The 13,480-nt window shown below is 48.4% G+C and overlaps 6 protein-coding genes across 6 annotated transcripts; 3 read left to right on the forward strand and 3 right to left on the reverse strand.

The window, feature by feature from the left end:
- Positions 1-81: 81 nt before the first annotated feature.
- C8Q69DRAFT_508821 (37S ribosomal protein Mrp17) lies at positions 82-626 on the forward strand (the record flags this gene model as incomplete). Its single annotated transcript, XM_028633017.1, has 3 exons — positions 82-105; positions 166-197; positions 305-626. The coding sequence occupies 3 exons, from the start codon at positions 82-84 to the stop codon at positions 624-626; spliced, it is 378 nt and encodes a 125-aa protein (XP_028483238.1).
- A 320-nt stretch (positions 627-946) lies between these two features.
- C8Q69DRAFT_474121 (acyl-CoA thioesterase) lies at positions 947-2,630 on the reverse strand. Its single transcript, XM_028631106.1, has 2 exons — positions 2,013-2,630; positions 947-1,917 (listed from the first exon to the last, which is right to left on the reverse strand). The coding sequence occupies exons 1-2, from the start codon at positions 2,271-2,273 to the stop codon at positions 1,078-1,080; spliced, it is 1,101 nt and encodes a 366-aa protein (XP_028483239.1). The 5' UTR covers positions 2,274-2,630; the 3' UTR covers positions 947-1,077.
- Positions 2,631-2,733: 103 nt separating this feature from the next.
- Positions 2,734-3,093, reverse strand: C8Q69DRAFT_529482 (hypothetical protein; the record flags this gene model as incomplete). The annotated part of the gene is made up of 1 exon (XM_028633695.1): positions 2,734-3,093. Exon 1 carries the CDS (start codon positions 3,052-3,054, stop codon positions 2,734-2,736), a length of 321 nt encoding a protein of 106 aa, XP_028483240.1. The 5' UTR covers positions 3,055-3,093.
- Positions 3,094-6,530: 3,437 nt separating this feature from the next.
- C8Q69DRAFT_328663 (quinone reductase) lies at positions 6,531-8,218 on the forward strand. Its single transcript, XM_028627443.1, has 2 exons — positions 6,531-8,039; positions 8,093-8,218. Exon 1 carries the CDS (start codon positions 6,859-6,861, stop codon positions 7,942-7,944), a length of 1,086 nt encoding a protein of 361 aa, XP_028483241.1. The 5' UTR covers positions 6,531-6,858; the 3' UTR covers positions 7,945-8,039; positions 8,093-8,218.
- C8Q69DRAFT_328626 (putative glutamine dependent NAD+ synthetase) lies at positions 8,084-11,283 on the reverse strand. Its single transcript, XM_028627442.1, has 13 exons — positions 10,785-11,283; positions 10,657-10,728; positions 10,401-10,556; positions 10,338-10,354; positions 10,253-10,286; positions 10,006-10,201; positions 9,478-9,953; positions 9,141-9,431; positions 9,048-9,089; positions 8,618-8,996; positions 8,508-8,536; positions 8,339-8,422; positions 8,084-8,286 (listed from the first exon to the last, which is right to left on the reverse strand). Exons 1-13 carry the CDS (start codon positions 11,085-11,087, stop codon positions 8,224-8,226), a joined length of 2,142 nt encoding a protein of 713 aa, XP_028483242.1. The 5' UTR covers positions 11,088-11,283; the 3' UTR covers positions 8,084-8,223.
- Positions 11,284-11,407: 124 nt separating this feature from the next.
- C8Q69DRAFT_474134 (hypothetical protein) lies at positions 11,408-13,230 on the forward strand. The gene is made up of 4 exons (XM_028631107.1): positions 11,408-11,556; positions 11,669-11,817; positions 11,884-13,124; positions 13,195-13,230. The coding sequence occupies exons 1-3, from the start codon at positions 11,515-11,517 to the stop codon at positions 13,010-13,012; spliced, it is 1,320 nt and encodes a 439-aa protein (XP_028483243.1). The 5' UTR covers positions 11,408-11,514; the 3' UTR covers positions 13,013-13,124; positions 13,195-13,230.
- The last annotated feature ends 250 nt before the right edge of the window (positions 13,231-13,480 follow it).

A 13,480-nucleotide genomic window follows, 5' to 3' on the forward strand; every position in this document is an offset into this window, starting at 1 on the left:
GATCAGCCATTTGTTGCTAAACCGCTTGGGTCTCTGCGTTACGGAAGACACAATAAGATAATAATACAGATCGCCGCAGAGATGTTGTACGAACTGATCGCTGTTGTATGTTTATTCCTATCGCTCTTCTGTGAACTGCTGGATTGTACTGACTGTTTTTCGCAGGTCCGTCCGGGCAGTCTCAACGAGGTCCGCGAGTACGTTCTTCCTATCCATCCTATCCTATCCAACAGGCTTGAATCATGCTTCAATAGAGTGAAGCTATAATTGAAACATAACAAGAACCTACTGACACCGTCCGCAGAATCGCCCGTAACGCTGGCATCCAAGTCCTCCGCTCTGGCGGCGTCGTCCGCGGCTACACAAACTGGGGAACCTTCCGTCTGCCAAAGCCTACTACGAAGCATCAGGCCCGGTACACTGAGGGTCATCACTTCATCATGCGCTTCGACTCATCTGGCGCCGTGCAGAAGGCTGTCCGAAGAACACTCGGTCTCGACCCCCGGATGGTCCGCTTCTCCGTCGTCAAGCTGGGCGAGAAGCTCGAGGAGATCAAGGATGTCGATGGCAGGGTCGAGTGGAACAACACGCAGAGCATCTCCGATTCGATCAGCAGGGGACCATGAGATACCCAGGGTTTGATTTCGCTTCTTTGTTTCGGGAAGGGGGGAGCTGCGGGTGGACGAATCTGATAAATCTCGATGGGAAGAACGAGATTCTGCCCTGTTACGGGCCATTAGAGACGCTGGATTTTTCGCTTTTGGATGATTGTACAATTTCATGGGAACGGACAATTTCTGTATTTCTAGCATATCAGGCGCATGTATAAATTACGTTTCCTCTGTTTCGCTCTCACATCTGGGTACGCTCATCTTGCTGTGGCAAGCTCCGCAGGGTCTCTCATCTCACCAAGTCTAATGAAATTGGGGACAAACAAGACTAGAGATCCGCAGATTTTACACGGATGACAAATTAAATAATTCCTCAAGAGGTCTATATACTTTCAGGTCACACGCTATGCTATATGTCTACTGGTAACAACTGACAGTACCCAAAACTGCCAACCGTCCCTGAACTCTATAGCTTCTGTGGTGCCTTGTATCTAAGCATGCTATCTTGCATGGTCGTCGCTAGCAGCGTTCCGTCTAGACTCCACAGTCGACTCTCGTAGAGTCCTCGACTTCCTCCTGACGCAGGCGACCAGGCCTCCTGGCAGAACCACTTCTCCCGCGATCTCTTCTCCCCCTGCTCCGTCACATCCCAATCGAGCATCCGCAGCGCGTCGCCATGTTGGTGGAATATGACCGTGCAGCTCAGACTTGCCATCGCGGTCCAGCTCTCGCTCTGGCCCAAGGATCGCGGGATGACCATCAACGAGTTCTTATCGCTGGCATATAGATGAGCGCACGCATAGAGATTATCATATTCACCTTCCCGATCGTTCTTCTCGAGCTGATTTAGATCCTGGATTGTCGAATCGGGGGAGCCTTTGATTCGATAGAACTGCAATTGGCGGTACTTATGCGGGTTCTTTCTGATCTCTTCTGTTCGGTTATACTTTCGCATGTCCACCCTTCTCAAATCGACTCCAGCAAACTCTCCCTCCTCAATTTCTCCCATCTCGACTGCTCGCATCCACCAATCGGCATCGACTCCCGGAGCGAGGGGATGGTCTTCAGGCTTCTTGTCCTCCAGTACTGACTGATACTTCTCGTGCAGATCCACAGCAGGCTGATAGCCGTAGGAGAAGCGCGTCTCAAGTCGCTTGAAGGAGCAGATGCAGGAAAAGCAGACGTTTCCATTTTGTCGAACATCGACCGCACGCATGCAGTATACTCCGCCATCACGGACGTGACGGACAGTATATACGAAGGGAACATCCAGACGACCAGCCAAGATAAAAGAGCCCATGATATTCTGTATAGGATTGTCAGTTATCGAGATTCGGTTCCAGATAAGATAGAACAGAGGAGGTTTCTTAATATGAATAAGCCGCCAGATCAAGAACTCACATGTATCACGAATCCCCTCTTTACTGTCTTCGAGGCTGCATATGCAGACTGTGCGAAGACATGACCGCCAAAGGCGCGCTGGCCTGCGCCAGGACTGAATGGTAGGGATACCGATTGGAATGTCTCGACAACCTCTGGCTTATCTGTAGGTGCGCCAAGAATCCTCGTGCTCTTTTCGAGGTGCTCGAGAGCCATCAAATCGGCAAATGGCGTTATTTGTTGTTCCTGGCCATTGTTGGCAGGACTCTGTTTCGGCGACATCGTGGATTAAGACAGGCCACTACTGGCGATTTAATGTCTTGACGGAGAATGCAGAAGAAAAAAAAAAGAGCGACTTCGAAGAAAGATTCTAAGGCAATATGTATAAACCTCCGCGTGCTAACTACGAAGTAAGCGGCGATCACGAGGAGGGATGAACGTTGCTGGGTGTAAATATTCCCGCGCAGCAGAAGGGAAAAAGAATAGGAGAGATAGAGAGAGACTGCTCTGGATCTTTGTCGTAGGAACGCTATAACATCCTAGTCGACCTGCAGGGTTCCTATATACAATCTCGTCGAGCGATAGATCACTTGAAATTGATGCTTGTAGGGTAGTATCAAGTACGCGTCTAAACTGTTGGGAGACAAGCGTGGCTATCTAACCTAGGTACCTCGGCTGTCCTATCACCAAGCATGATTTTCCGCTGATTGGTCCACAACAGCTTAATTGTGATGGACAATATTTAGAGTACATAGTTCAATCCCCCATGGCCCGCGTAATGGATCATGATGACACTCTTTCCGATATCTGAGACTGCACGTTTCAATATGTCTATGATTCGAGCATGGACTTCAAACGCGGGTGTGAGTGAATTCGAGTAGGTTTCCGGTGCGGAAAAGCCTAGTAAATGTGCAAGATCGGCAAAGCTACTTGCGTCACGGTCGGCGTTGGTATTGTCGTCTTCCCATCTCCAATGGGAAGCGTAGAAGTTGTCATAGACGTGTTCTCTAACCGAAACTGCGGCTTCCATGACTTTTTTAAACGCGTCTCTCGAGATTGCCATGGTGGCGCAGGCTGCTCACAAGTAGCGCGGTAGTTACTGAATGCACTTTGGCTTGCTGGAGACGGAGGTGGTGAGATTTGATAGTTCAATCCCATGGGTATAAAAGCTTCGCTAAACAAGAATCACTCGCTATTTCTGTTCTTAGTTTTTGACTGTAGTAAATTGCACGCGGCCCTGGTTAAATATTCAAGCATGTGGACACCGCCACGCCAATTGGCTAAGGAAAAGGAAATGTATACTGAACTGTTACGTTGCAGACACAAAATATAGAAAATAACAATTAGATGTAACACTTTTATTTCAGCTTCGATATTCGGATTGCGGTCCAGAGTAAATCGTCCGAGAAACTCATTGACATCGTTGACTTCAGGTGCTTACACCGTTTGATGTCACCTGGGGATACTGATTCATTCATCCTCCCAGGGGTTCTTTCAACTTGTTTTCCAGCGACGAGGCAAACTGGGGCATGCCCGAGTTGACTCCAATCGCACGCGGCGTTAAGTTGTGGAGACCTCTGACTAGGTAGCCAGGATATATACAATGAAGAAGATCACGATACAAGATAGACAGTTCTGCGGCGTACCACTGCAAAGCTAATCCTCGTAGTGACGCTGTGACACAACTCCCTACTGCTGGTTCCATTCTGTAGCCGCGATATCCCATATACGGCCAGACAAGATACGGACATCACCATAGTGTGTATGACTTCTGATCATGACTGAGAGATAGCGATTGCTCTGAACATTTAACACAGAAACGCGGTACGCTTCCGGTAGTAGTTCATAAATGCCAGGCCTGCCTCCAATGGTTGAGGTGTTGTCCTATCATCAGGATGCCGGGAACTGCGTGGTTAAGATTGCCATCCAGAGGCGAGCCGTATCCGCTTCCAAACCACCTGGTTGTACCTCGTTATAGAGGCGGAGAAGACCCCTGTTGGTGATAAGTCCTTTAGTGTTTTGAGGCGTTTAGTTTAAAATTATATTCCATTGATTGGTCGACGACAACTCAAGTAGGTATGTGTTCCGAGTCGAAGAGCTTTGTCCTGGCGGACGACATTTCGTATTTCCAGTGCGTTTTCTTCCATTTTTGACGCGTATCTTCGCGGAGCAACTCTTAGAAGTGGTTTCTGAGCGAAAAAGATATGCTTGAAAGGTAAAACGAGGCCGAGTTTGGTTTGATTCGGTCTTCAGTCACTTCCGCTGTATACCAATGAGGAGTTATCATTAATAGACTCGGTGTTGAGATAGAGGTTACTGTTGTAACATCTCCTGTTGTCTCAACATGTCGCGTTCCCTCAAGCATATCAGTAAATCTTTTGAAACTGCCCAGGTTGTTCACAATTGATTTCGCGTGCTCTCAGAACTTGTCGATGCCGTATAGGTAGGTATCACCAACAAACTGGTCAGCGGTCCTCATTATCGGCCAGACTGCTCTAAAAGCAACAAATTGTGTCTCTGAGACCTTGGAAAGGTTCGGGGATCCTGGAGACATCAGCATCAGAGTTTATCCATCGACTGATCATAGAATCCCCGGTTAGGCCTACCACAAAGTCAAAATACGGAGTCAGAACCGGAGAGCCGGTTACCCAGAAGGGCAAGGTTGCTAATCGCCAGCGAGAGCTACGCGGGAGTAAGGCCCATCGTTAATATCTTCTCTCTCGCTAATGCTCGCAACCTGTTCAAAGATAAATGAAAAGTTGTGTTTGCATTTCTGCCTGCTGTGATGTACGGCCCGATCGTCATGATATATGCCTCTATCTCCGCATGGCGCCAGACACGCTCAGAACAAGAGGTGCAACAGGGTCGTATACATGGCCGGCTTATTATGCGGATTTCATACTGGTATTGCCCAAAACTGAAAGATTGTTCGCTTCCTGGGAAGCAGTAGCCCCGGCAGTATCCACGATCTGATAGCATTATGCATTTGTGGCTAGTGGCTGTCGTCAATATGTGAAGGTATAAAGACAATCCTTGAGACTTGAAGACCAGAATTGTAACAGAGTCTGGTATATATTGACATCCTGCCTCCTCCGCCACATTGGCTGGCGGAACAATTTGACCCTGTCTGTGGATTAACTGATGGGTGTATAACTTGGGAGCGCCTCTTGTGACGCGGAGCAAAACGTCACTTCCTGTCTTGCGGTGTGCCGGTGTTCTCGGTTTTGGAGGGACGAGATTACCCCTCTGGATGGCCTCGTCCCTTCGCTTCCGCCAAGCCTTGAGTCGAAGGATCTGAAGCAGAGTCAAAAAGCTCCATCGAGTACCGACTGTTGCCGCTTCGAAACGTAATTTCTATGTTAACTCCGGTGTGTGCATTCTCAAGATGAGATTGGTGACTATAACTATCTTTTAGAACTAAGAGCGACTCGGTAGATAACCGAGCTATTTGATTGAAGCCATGAGCCAAGTTATACTATAGTCTGAGACTTAACAAAGATGACTTCTGTTTGGACTCCCTAGAAGATCGGCCTATTTATCCCCACGGGTGGAGCTCGCTGAGCGAAGGAGTGGGAGAATTCCGCCAGGAACTCCTTAGCTAGGTAGGGAATCCCCGAGATCCTTTTCACAAGACATATTAACTAAAGAAGATTCACAAATAACCTGATCAGCGGGAATACTGCAGTGACTAGAGTAAGTTCAAGAAGAAAACGATCCGAAAGTGAAGAGCCAGCCCTGTAATGCTGTTCAATATCGAATCCATTCACACCATGTAGTGATTCCTTTACGCAGCCCGTCAATTTCCTACATGGTTTATAGTCCCCTTTCTTCTTTCGAACTTCTTCTGATTAGAGGGCATAGACTACTCTGTATTCTTAACTCACCATCTTGTTCAGCTATTCAACATGACTGAATCTGTGTGGGTAAGTAGAACCAGGATCTACATGTAGTCTAATCTACAGAACGCTTTGGTCGACCCCAATACTCCAATAGCTGGAGCCGACAACTGACAGGAGATCGATTGAGTTTGTATCTGATCTATTGCAGCAAGAGTCTTGCTTTCTCCCAATGTCCGGCCGTAGTTCGAGTCAAGAGTCCCCACCGCATTTGTGCGGACCAACTTCAACCCTTGGGGATAAAGTTTTGCATAGAATCGTACACAAGATAGATAGGATAAAGTCCTGCTAGGTCCAAATTTACTAACAGACATTGGCCAAAATATCAAGCACAATCTTGCGATGTACAAGTCCGTAAGATAACGATGCTGACACCAACAGTCCTGTAGATAATGGTAGCATTTTGATCCTAAATCTTAGGGCTTAATCAGAAGATCTCTCTATGTTTGTCCAAATATAGACTACGAAACTGATCTTCATGGCAAGGATGCGCCAATAGCTTGATTTTGTAATGCTATATTTCGTTCAATTGTCCTCTCCAATTTCGATGTCGGCGGGGTAAGGATCGTGAGTCGACTGGAACTCATGCAGATAGATCGTAACAAACTTGGCTCACCAATAATCCGGCCGCTAGATTATAAAACAGAGGATAAATAAAGACCAATTAGTTCTGTTAACTATAAACCCGCCAAAGAATCTTTTAGAAATCTGCGTGGTTTCTATCTGAACTGGTCGGAGTCGGACAAACATCACATAAGCAGCTAAGTATCCGGATTTGGCTCCACCAGCTCGCTCTTCGCTCCGATGCACTGAATTCGCTGCATACATGTTTGTATATCATATTTAACCGTAGTGGAACTATTACTCGGGAGCCGGTCGTGACTCCTAACAATACAAGATTTCACAATAGCGACAACTCTTGCGACGGCTGTGTCATATCATCATACTGACGACGACATCACACACACACCATGCCAGTTCCGCAGTCATTCAAGGCGGCTATAGTCCTTGAGCCAGGGGCTCAGAACGTCATTCAGGAGCGCTCCTTGCCACCATTGGAGGCTGGTGAGGTTGCCATCAAAATCACAGCCACGGCTGTTAACCCAGTCGATTGGAAGATGCGCGACTGGCAGGCCTTTATCGACAAGTACCCTGCCATACTCGGATCTGATGCAGCGGGCGAAATTGCAGAGGTTGGGCCTAATGTCTCTGGTTTTGCGGTGGGTGATCGCGTCTTCTTCCAGGGTATCATAGGCAAATATGATTATTGCACTTTCCAGCAATATTGCAAGATGCCAGCTGCCTTGGTCTCGAAAACACCAAAAAACATCAGCGACGAGCAGGCTGCGGGTATATCCCTCGCTACGGTAGCCGTCGTCACTGCATTCTATGACAAGACTGGCCATGGTATTACACCTCCGTGGGAGAAGGGAGGTGAGCAAGTCGGAAAAGGCAAAGCCGTAGTGATCATCGGGGGTGCTTCGTCGGTTGGCCAGTATGCGATACAGCTGGCGAGACTATCGGGCTTCGAGCGAATTATCACAAACGCAAGCCCTGCGAATCACGAATTTCTCAAGAAGCTCGGCGCACATGTCGTGCTGGACCGGTCTCAGGCAACTGTGGAAGATTTCAAGGCCGCGATTGGTGAACTGCCTTTAGACTTCTTGTTCGATGCCATCTCATCGAAGGAGACGCAGAAATTGAGCGTCCAGATCGTCCAAGCTGCGAAGACCATTGCTAGCAACCATGTCGTGACGGTACATACCGTCCGCCCGGATGTCGTCGATCCAGAAGCCACGGCGCTCAGTCAGTCGAAGGAACCCAAGGTAGATATCAAACGGGTCCTGGGTGTCGGCAGCTTTCCAGATCTTCGTTATCTGAGCGAACCTATGGCCAAGAGTCTGGGAGGAGAGGATGGATATATCGCTAAGGGTCTCTACATTCCGAACCGGTCGCGTGTGGTTTCGGGTGGCCTGGGCGCAGTGGAGGAAGCTCTGGGTTTGAACAGGAAGGGAGTCTCGGGAGAGAAAGTTATCTTTCGTCCGTCCGAGGTATAAGCAGGAGTCAACAATTTCATTGCCAAGTTGACATTCATGTGCTCGTTTTCATTTATTAAGGTACTCGCTGAAATACGGCGTTACCAAAACAGGCCGTAAGTGAATCGCATATCAAGACTCTTTCTTGCCTGAAGATCACATTGTGCAGAAAACAATATTCTAAGCTATGGGAAGAGCGACATTTCTGCTGGATTCCGACATATTTCAGTCCAGGAATAAATGAACCCGAGGTCTATATAATCTGTCTATATGCATCACATGCATTCCAGGGCGACTTGTCTACTTTTTCAGCGCCTCGAGCTTTTCCAGTTGCTCGTTGATTCTCTTGAATGCCCAGCTGCTCTGTTATGAGTTAGAAAAGAATACGTAATCACCAAGGTGTGGGAAATCGTACCCAGTAACTTGGATAAAGGAAGGGTCTCAGGTCGTAGCGGTTATCATCCGGTGAGTAGTCGTTGCAATGCAGGGAAGGCGTCAACTATATTCCAACAATATCAGATCAGGTCCATGAAATCTTGAAGCCGGGGATACGCGGCCTTCCTTTCAACAGGTTGGCAACATACCGTCGTCATCTTATGTCTATTAATTGCATCTGAAGACAAGCGTGTTAGCTCAGTTCCAACCAGGATATGCATCCAAGGACAAGGCAGGAATACGAAAGATGTATACGTACAGTAGTGGAAGAAGCGCTTGACCTTCTCTGCGACCTGAGCTGGGGTATACACGGGTAGATTGTCACCAGAAACTCGCGGGCGCTCGGCACCCCAGTCATGAACGAGGCGCTGGAACATTCCAAATGGACCTAGCTTATGAACCTTTCTGAGTCGGCCAAATACGGTCAATTCATCGTACGTCATGCCCATGTCCACTTCGTCGCTTTGCACGTATGTTTCGGTAACAGGCTCGAGTTCCGCTGTGGGAACAGCATCCAGGAACTCCTCAAGGCAGGGCAGGTCGAAGTTCTTTTGTGCCCAGGCGATGAAGCGTCTGAGATCTTGCTTGTCAATGCTACCAATGGGGTTGATATCCGCACTGGAGCAATCGTATTTCGTCTAGTTGCTAGTTAGCTCGCACGGCTTGTATATTAATACGCGATAACGTACCAAGTATCCACGGAGGGATTCTCCTACGTTGGCGCTTCCAAGCTATATCGATGTTAGCTACGTGGTGTCATCGATCGCCAACAGGTAACTTACTACAAGGAGGGATCCACCTCCAGGTCGATTACGGGAAAGAGGCAGAATTTGAGCGAACTCGTAGGCAGTGACCATGCGGGAGCGGGCCTGAATATTCTGCAAGGTGAGATTCTCGGTCACAGAGCCACCCTCTACCTTGAATTTGGGTTCGAAGTTTAAAGCGTTGACTATGAGGTTGCGCTGAGCATTGTAGACCTCATCGATGTCAAGGTCGACATGGTAAGAGCCAATTGCAGCCGAGAGATCTTTAGCCCGTTGTCGTGTCTCTTTCGAGGATTGTTTCGACATTCCCTAAATCGATCAGCGGCTGAGATACGTTATCTTGTTGCTAACTAACCATGTAGATAGTGTGGAACAGTTGGTTGCAAAGTTCCTGGGGTGTTTTTGGAATACTATCAGTGTATCTCGCTAGACGTCGTACGTCTGCGATCACCTGCTCATTGCCTGCTTCGCAGGCTTCAATGACAAGACGACACATTGAGAAGACCATAGTCGCTGTGGCACATGAATCGATACCTCCCGATAACGGAACAAGGTACCCAGAGACCCCTGACCGTCTTAAGTAATCCCATAGGTAACAACCGGTGCATAGAGCGATCTCCTCTTCAGGTGTATGGTATCTGATTTCAAGCTCAGGACTGGGGATCTTGCCAAGGTCTTCATCATCTGATGTGAGATAAAACGCGGTCTCCACTCTCTTATACGCCGGGGTGACGGCGGCTTGAAGTCCACGAGAAGGTGCAAAGCGATAAGCTCTGACTTCATCCAGATCGACAGTAGCCGTAACGACCTCGACATCGGAAAGAGAGAATTCTGCATGGTTTTTAGAAAACAGGCAGGAAGATGCTGTACTTGAGAGACTCACGAGATGCTTGCGCTAAGACCTTGCCGTTCACGACGATCATTGCGCAGCCATCATAGTACAACCGCTCGCCGTCCACTCCTTGTTGGTTCGCATACAGGTAGACTCCACCGTTCTTCTTGGTAGCTTCCATTATGAGCCCCAGCCGAGTATCCAACTTCCGAAGCGTGAAGTGGGAGCCACTGCTATTCGTGATGATCTAACGGACGTCAGTGTCTCCATAGGACTACAGGAGTTGGTATATATTTACCTCAACTCCATCCAATGACATATGGTTGTGCGGCCTAAAAAGAATCCTTAGAATATATAAACTAGGGGTCAATGACACCACTTACGGGTCCGGAGTCCATAGCTGTTTCCGTTAGTGATGTAACTCTAAGTAGAACCGTGTGTCTTACCTCTTCACAAGTCTCTGCTCCAATGCAGGTATCGAGAGTGCTGATTACAGCGTCTCCAAAAGTGACGTGAGTTGCACCCTGTAGTAACTGAATCTTACGGGGCAAGAGGTATTGCTCATACTGCCTAGGACGCATCCAGGGTGTGAAGTGCCTCATCTTGAAATATCATCAGTATTGTTAATAGGGTGTCAATGTTCTCGAGTGATGCAACCGCAAGCAAGAAGGCGATGATGTATCAGGATACATATTATCTTACCTCGCGGTAATTTCCATCATTAGCCAGAGACATCTTGGGCCGTATCAAGAGGATCTTCGAATCCAGACATATCTATCACAGGGTATTAGTCATATCTGCGCGAGGACTCAGTGGGACGAAACACATACCACTCGACAGTTGTAGCGAAGATTCTTATGCTGCACCGGCATACCTATGTCTAGTATCATTCCAGAACAATCTTTGTCACTGAGAATCCTCTCGAGCATCTCCCAACAGTGCAGGTAGAGATCCTGCTCCAAAAGGTGGTCAAGACATCCATATCCACAAATCTCCAGCTCGGGGCCAACTCTCAACTTTGCGCCGGCTGCTTTTGCCTTCTTGATACTCTCGATGATACGAGATGTATTTCCTTCAAAGTCCAGAGCCCACTGGTTCAAGTTGCACGTCGCAACCGTCACAAGATTTGGCATATTGATAGCAGATGCTCAGCGATTGGTCGATTGAAGATTTCTGATAGTGAGCTAGACAGAGAGGAAACTGTAGACCATTCCTTCTCTCAGCAAAGAAAGAAGAGTATCTTGGCTACAGAGATCTATGCAATTGCCTGGTCCGCCCGTCGAGAGCAAAGGAACGTCCGCGGTTTATCCAAGCAGCAGAGGGCTTCGGCCAATCACGGCGATTTGTCGCCGAGGAACCCCTCTGGCGGGATCGACGGCAGGTGGGCGGTCTGTCACGTGGTACCCATGACGCAAATGGCCCGATGCCTCGTGACAAGTGCACGATCTGGACGATCCATCTCGAGAATCAGCAAACCGGATCTCCGTCGCATGTTATCCGGAGAATAGCATAACCACTGAGAACGAAGATGAATCATTTGTTTGTCCTCCCACCAGGAGAATGAAGAAGACGCTTCTCCTTGTGTTCATCCACGGCTTCAAGGTACATGCTTCTCTCCCCGCATACCTTCCCAGACGATGTGCGCATATGCGGCATCAGCTAAGATTTGCCATGGTTGAAGATTGCATAGCTAACGATTCAGTCGCTTATATAGGGAGGTGACGATACTTTCGTAAATTTCCCGGAGCACTTGAGGGCTCTGGTCAGCCATGCGCTCCCAAACATCGAGGTCGTTACCGCAGTCTACCCGAAGTACGAGACAAGAGGAGACCTAAAAGAATGCGTGGGGAGATTCCGAGAATGGTGTGTGGTGCCAAGAGTGTTATGTGCAGATGCAGTTTGGCTAACTAGACTGTTCCTTATCAAAAGGTTACAGAATAAAGTCATTGATCTCGAAGTAGAAAACCATGCGCCATCTCCTACGGTTGATCCATCTGTTCATGTGATCTTGGTGGGACATTCGATGGGCGGTATAGTCGGAGGAGAGACTCTCATATTACTGGCGTCAGAGGAGCCACTTCCGCCGCCTTCGTCTCTGAGCGAGAGCTCAACGGCGGACGGGAAACGCGCAGGAAGACCGACTTCTGTTGAGCCTACCACGTTCATGTTCCCTCATATTCAAGGTCTAATGGCCTTCGATACACCTTTTCTAGGAATTGCTCCAGGAGTCGTTTCCTACGGTGCCGAGGGTCATCTTAAGACAGTGGCCACGGCTTACAATACGATATCTGAAATTGCAAGCGTATTTGGATTCGGGGGTAACAATACATCCACGACCAAAACGACGAGCACGACTGTCCAGGAGCAGAAGTCACTGCCTGCCTCGACTGCCACTGCGGCTTCTGCAGATGCCGCAGCCACCCCCTCGTGGCAGCGCTGGGGTCGCTATGCCATGTTTGCCGGGGCGGCGGGCGCTGCTGCCGCAGGCGGAGCAGCCGCCCTTTATTCTCAGCGAGATAACCTCACAGCAGGCTGGAGCTGGGTAACTTCACATCTAGCATTCGTGGGGTGTTTGGCGCGCTCCGAAGAGCTTCGGAAACGTGTTTCTACACTATCTAATCTCTATATCGAGCGCAAAATCGGCAGTGCCAACTTCTATACGTGTCTTGGAAGAGGCGCCCAGTCTATTCCTGATCCAACGCACCAAGGTAAATCTTCCATCAGCCAGAAGATCATACGCTCCAAGGACCGCACATTCTGCAGCTTGCCTCCAGATGTGGACGAGCAACCAAACCGAACCGACCCAGGCCTTATATGGATCAAGGCCACAAACGATAAATCCTCCAATGAAACGACTGCGCATATCAGCATGTTCTCCCCGAAAGATAACCCGGCTTTCTACTCCCTAGCCCACCAAGCTGCCCACCTCGTGACAGAGTGGGTTGACAAACCCTGGTACGCCACAGCAACCAGAGAGAGAAAAAAAGAAAACATCTCGACTGCGAACGCAGCCGAAGATGAGCTGATAGACAGTGATGATGTCGTGATAATCGAGTAGATATATTACCGGCTCATGTAGTTATGCTTGATGAGGAATTGATGAATGAACGCGTTATACCATTAAATAAAATCCACTTGTTATACATGTCGTAAGATCGCAACTGAATAGTCTATCCCATGTAGTCTTAGATTCAAATGTAGTCTTAGATTCAAAACGGGGGATAGAACAGAAAGCCCCACCGATTTTCTGATCCTTTTGCTGACTTTTACAGAGCCATCGGATTCTGTATGGATGCAGGCTTCGGTTACAAGGCATCTGATAATCGAGCTGGGCTAGTTACATCATAACTACTAGACAGGAGCGAATTTGCTTCAATAGTCCCCAGAGGCTGCTGAGAAAAGCCAGGAAACATATCCGGAATGTCAGTTGACCGTTCCAGCCTCTCAAGTCGGAAAAAATGCATACAATTTGTGAATAGAATGGTGGACTCAAAGCATCCATTCCAGTGCCGAAGTAGAAGGAACG

This window comes from Paecilomyces variotii, assembly GCF_004022145.1.
Source record: "Paecilomyces variotii strain CBS 101075 chromosome Unknown C8Q69scaffold_9, whole genome shotgun sequence".
Taxonomy (NCBI): Eukaryota; Fungi; Ascomycota; class Eurotiomycetes; order Eurotiales; family Thermoascaceae; genus Paecilomyces; species Paecilomyces variotii.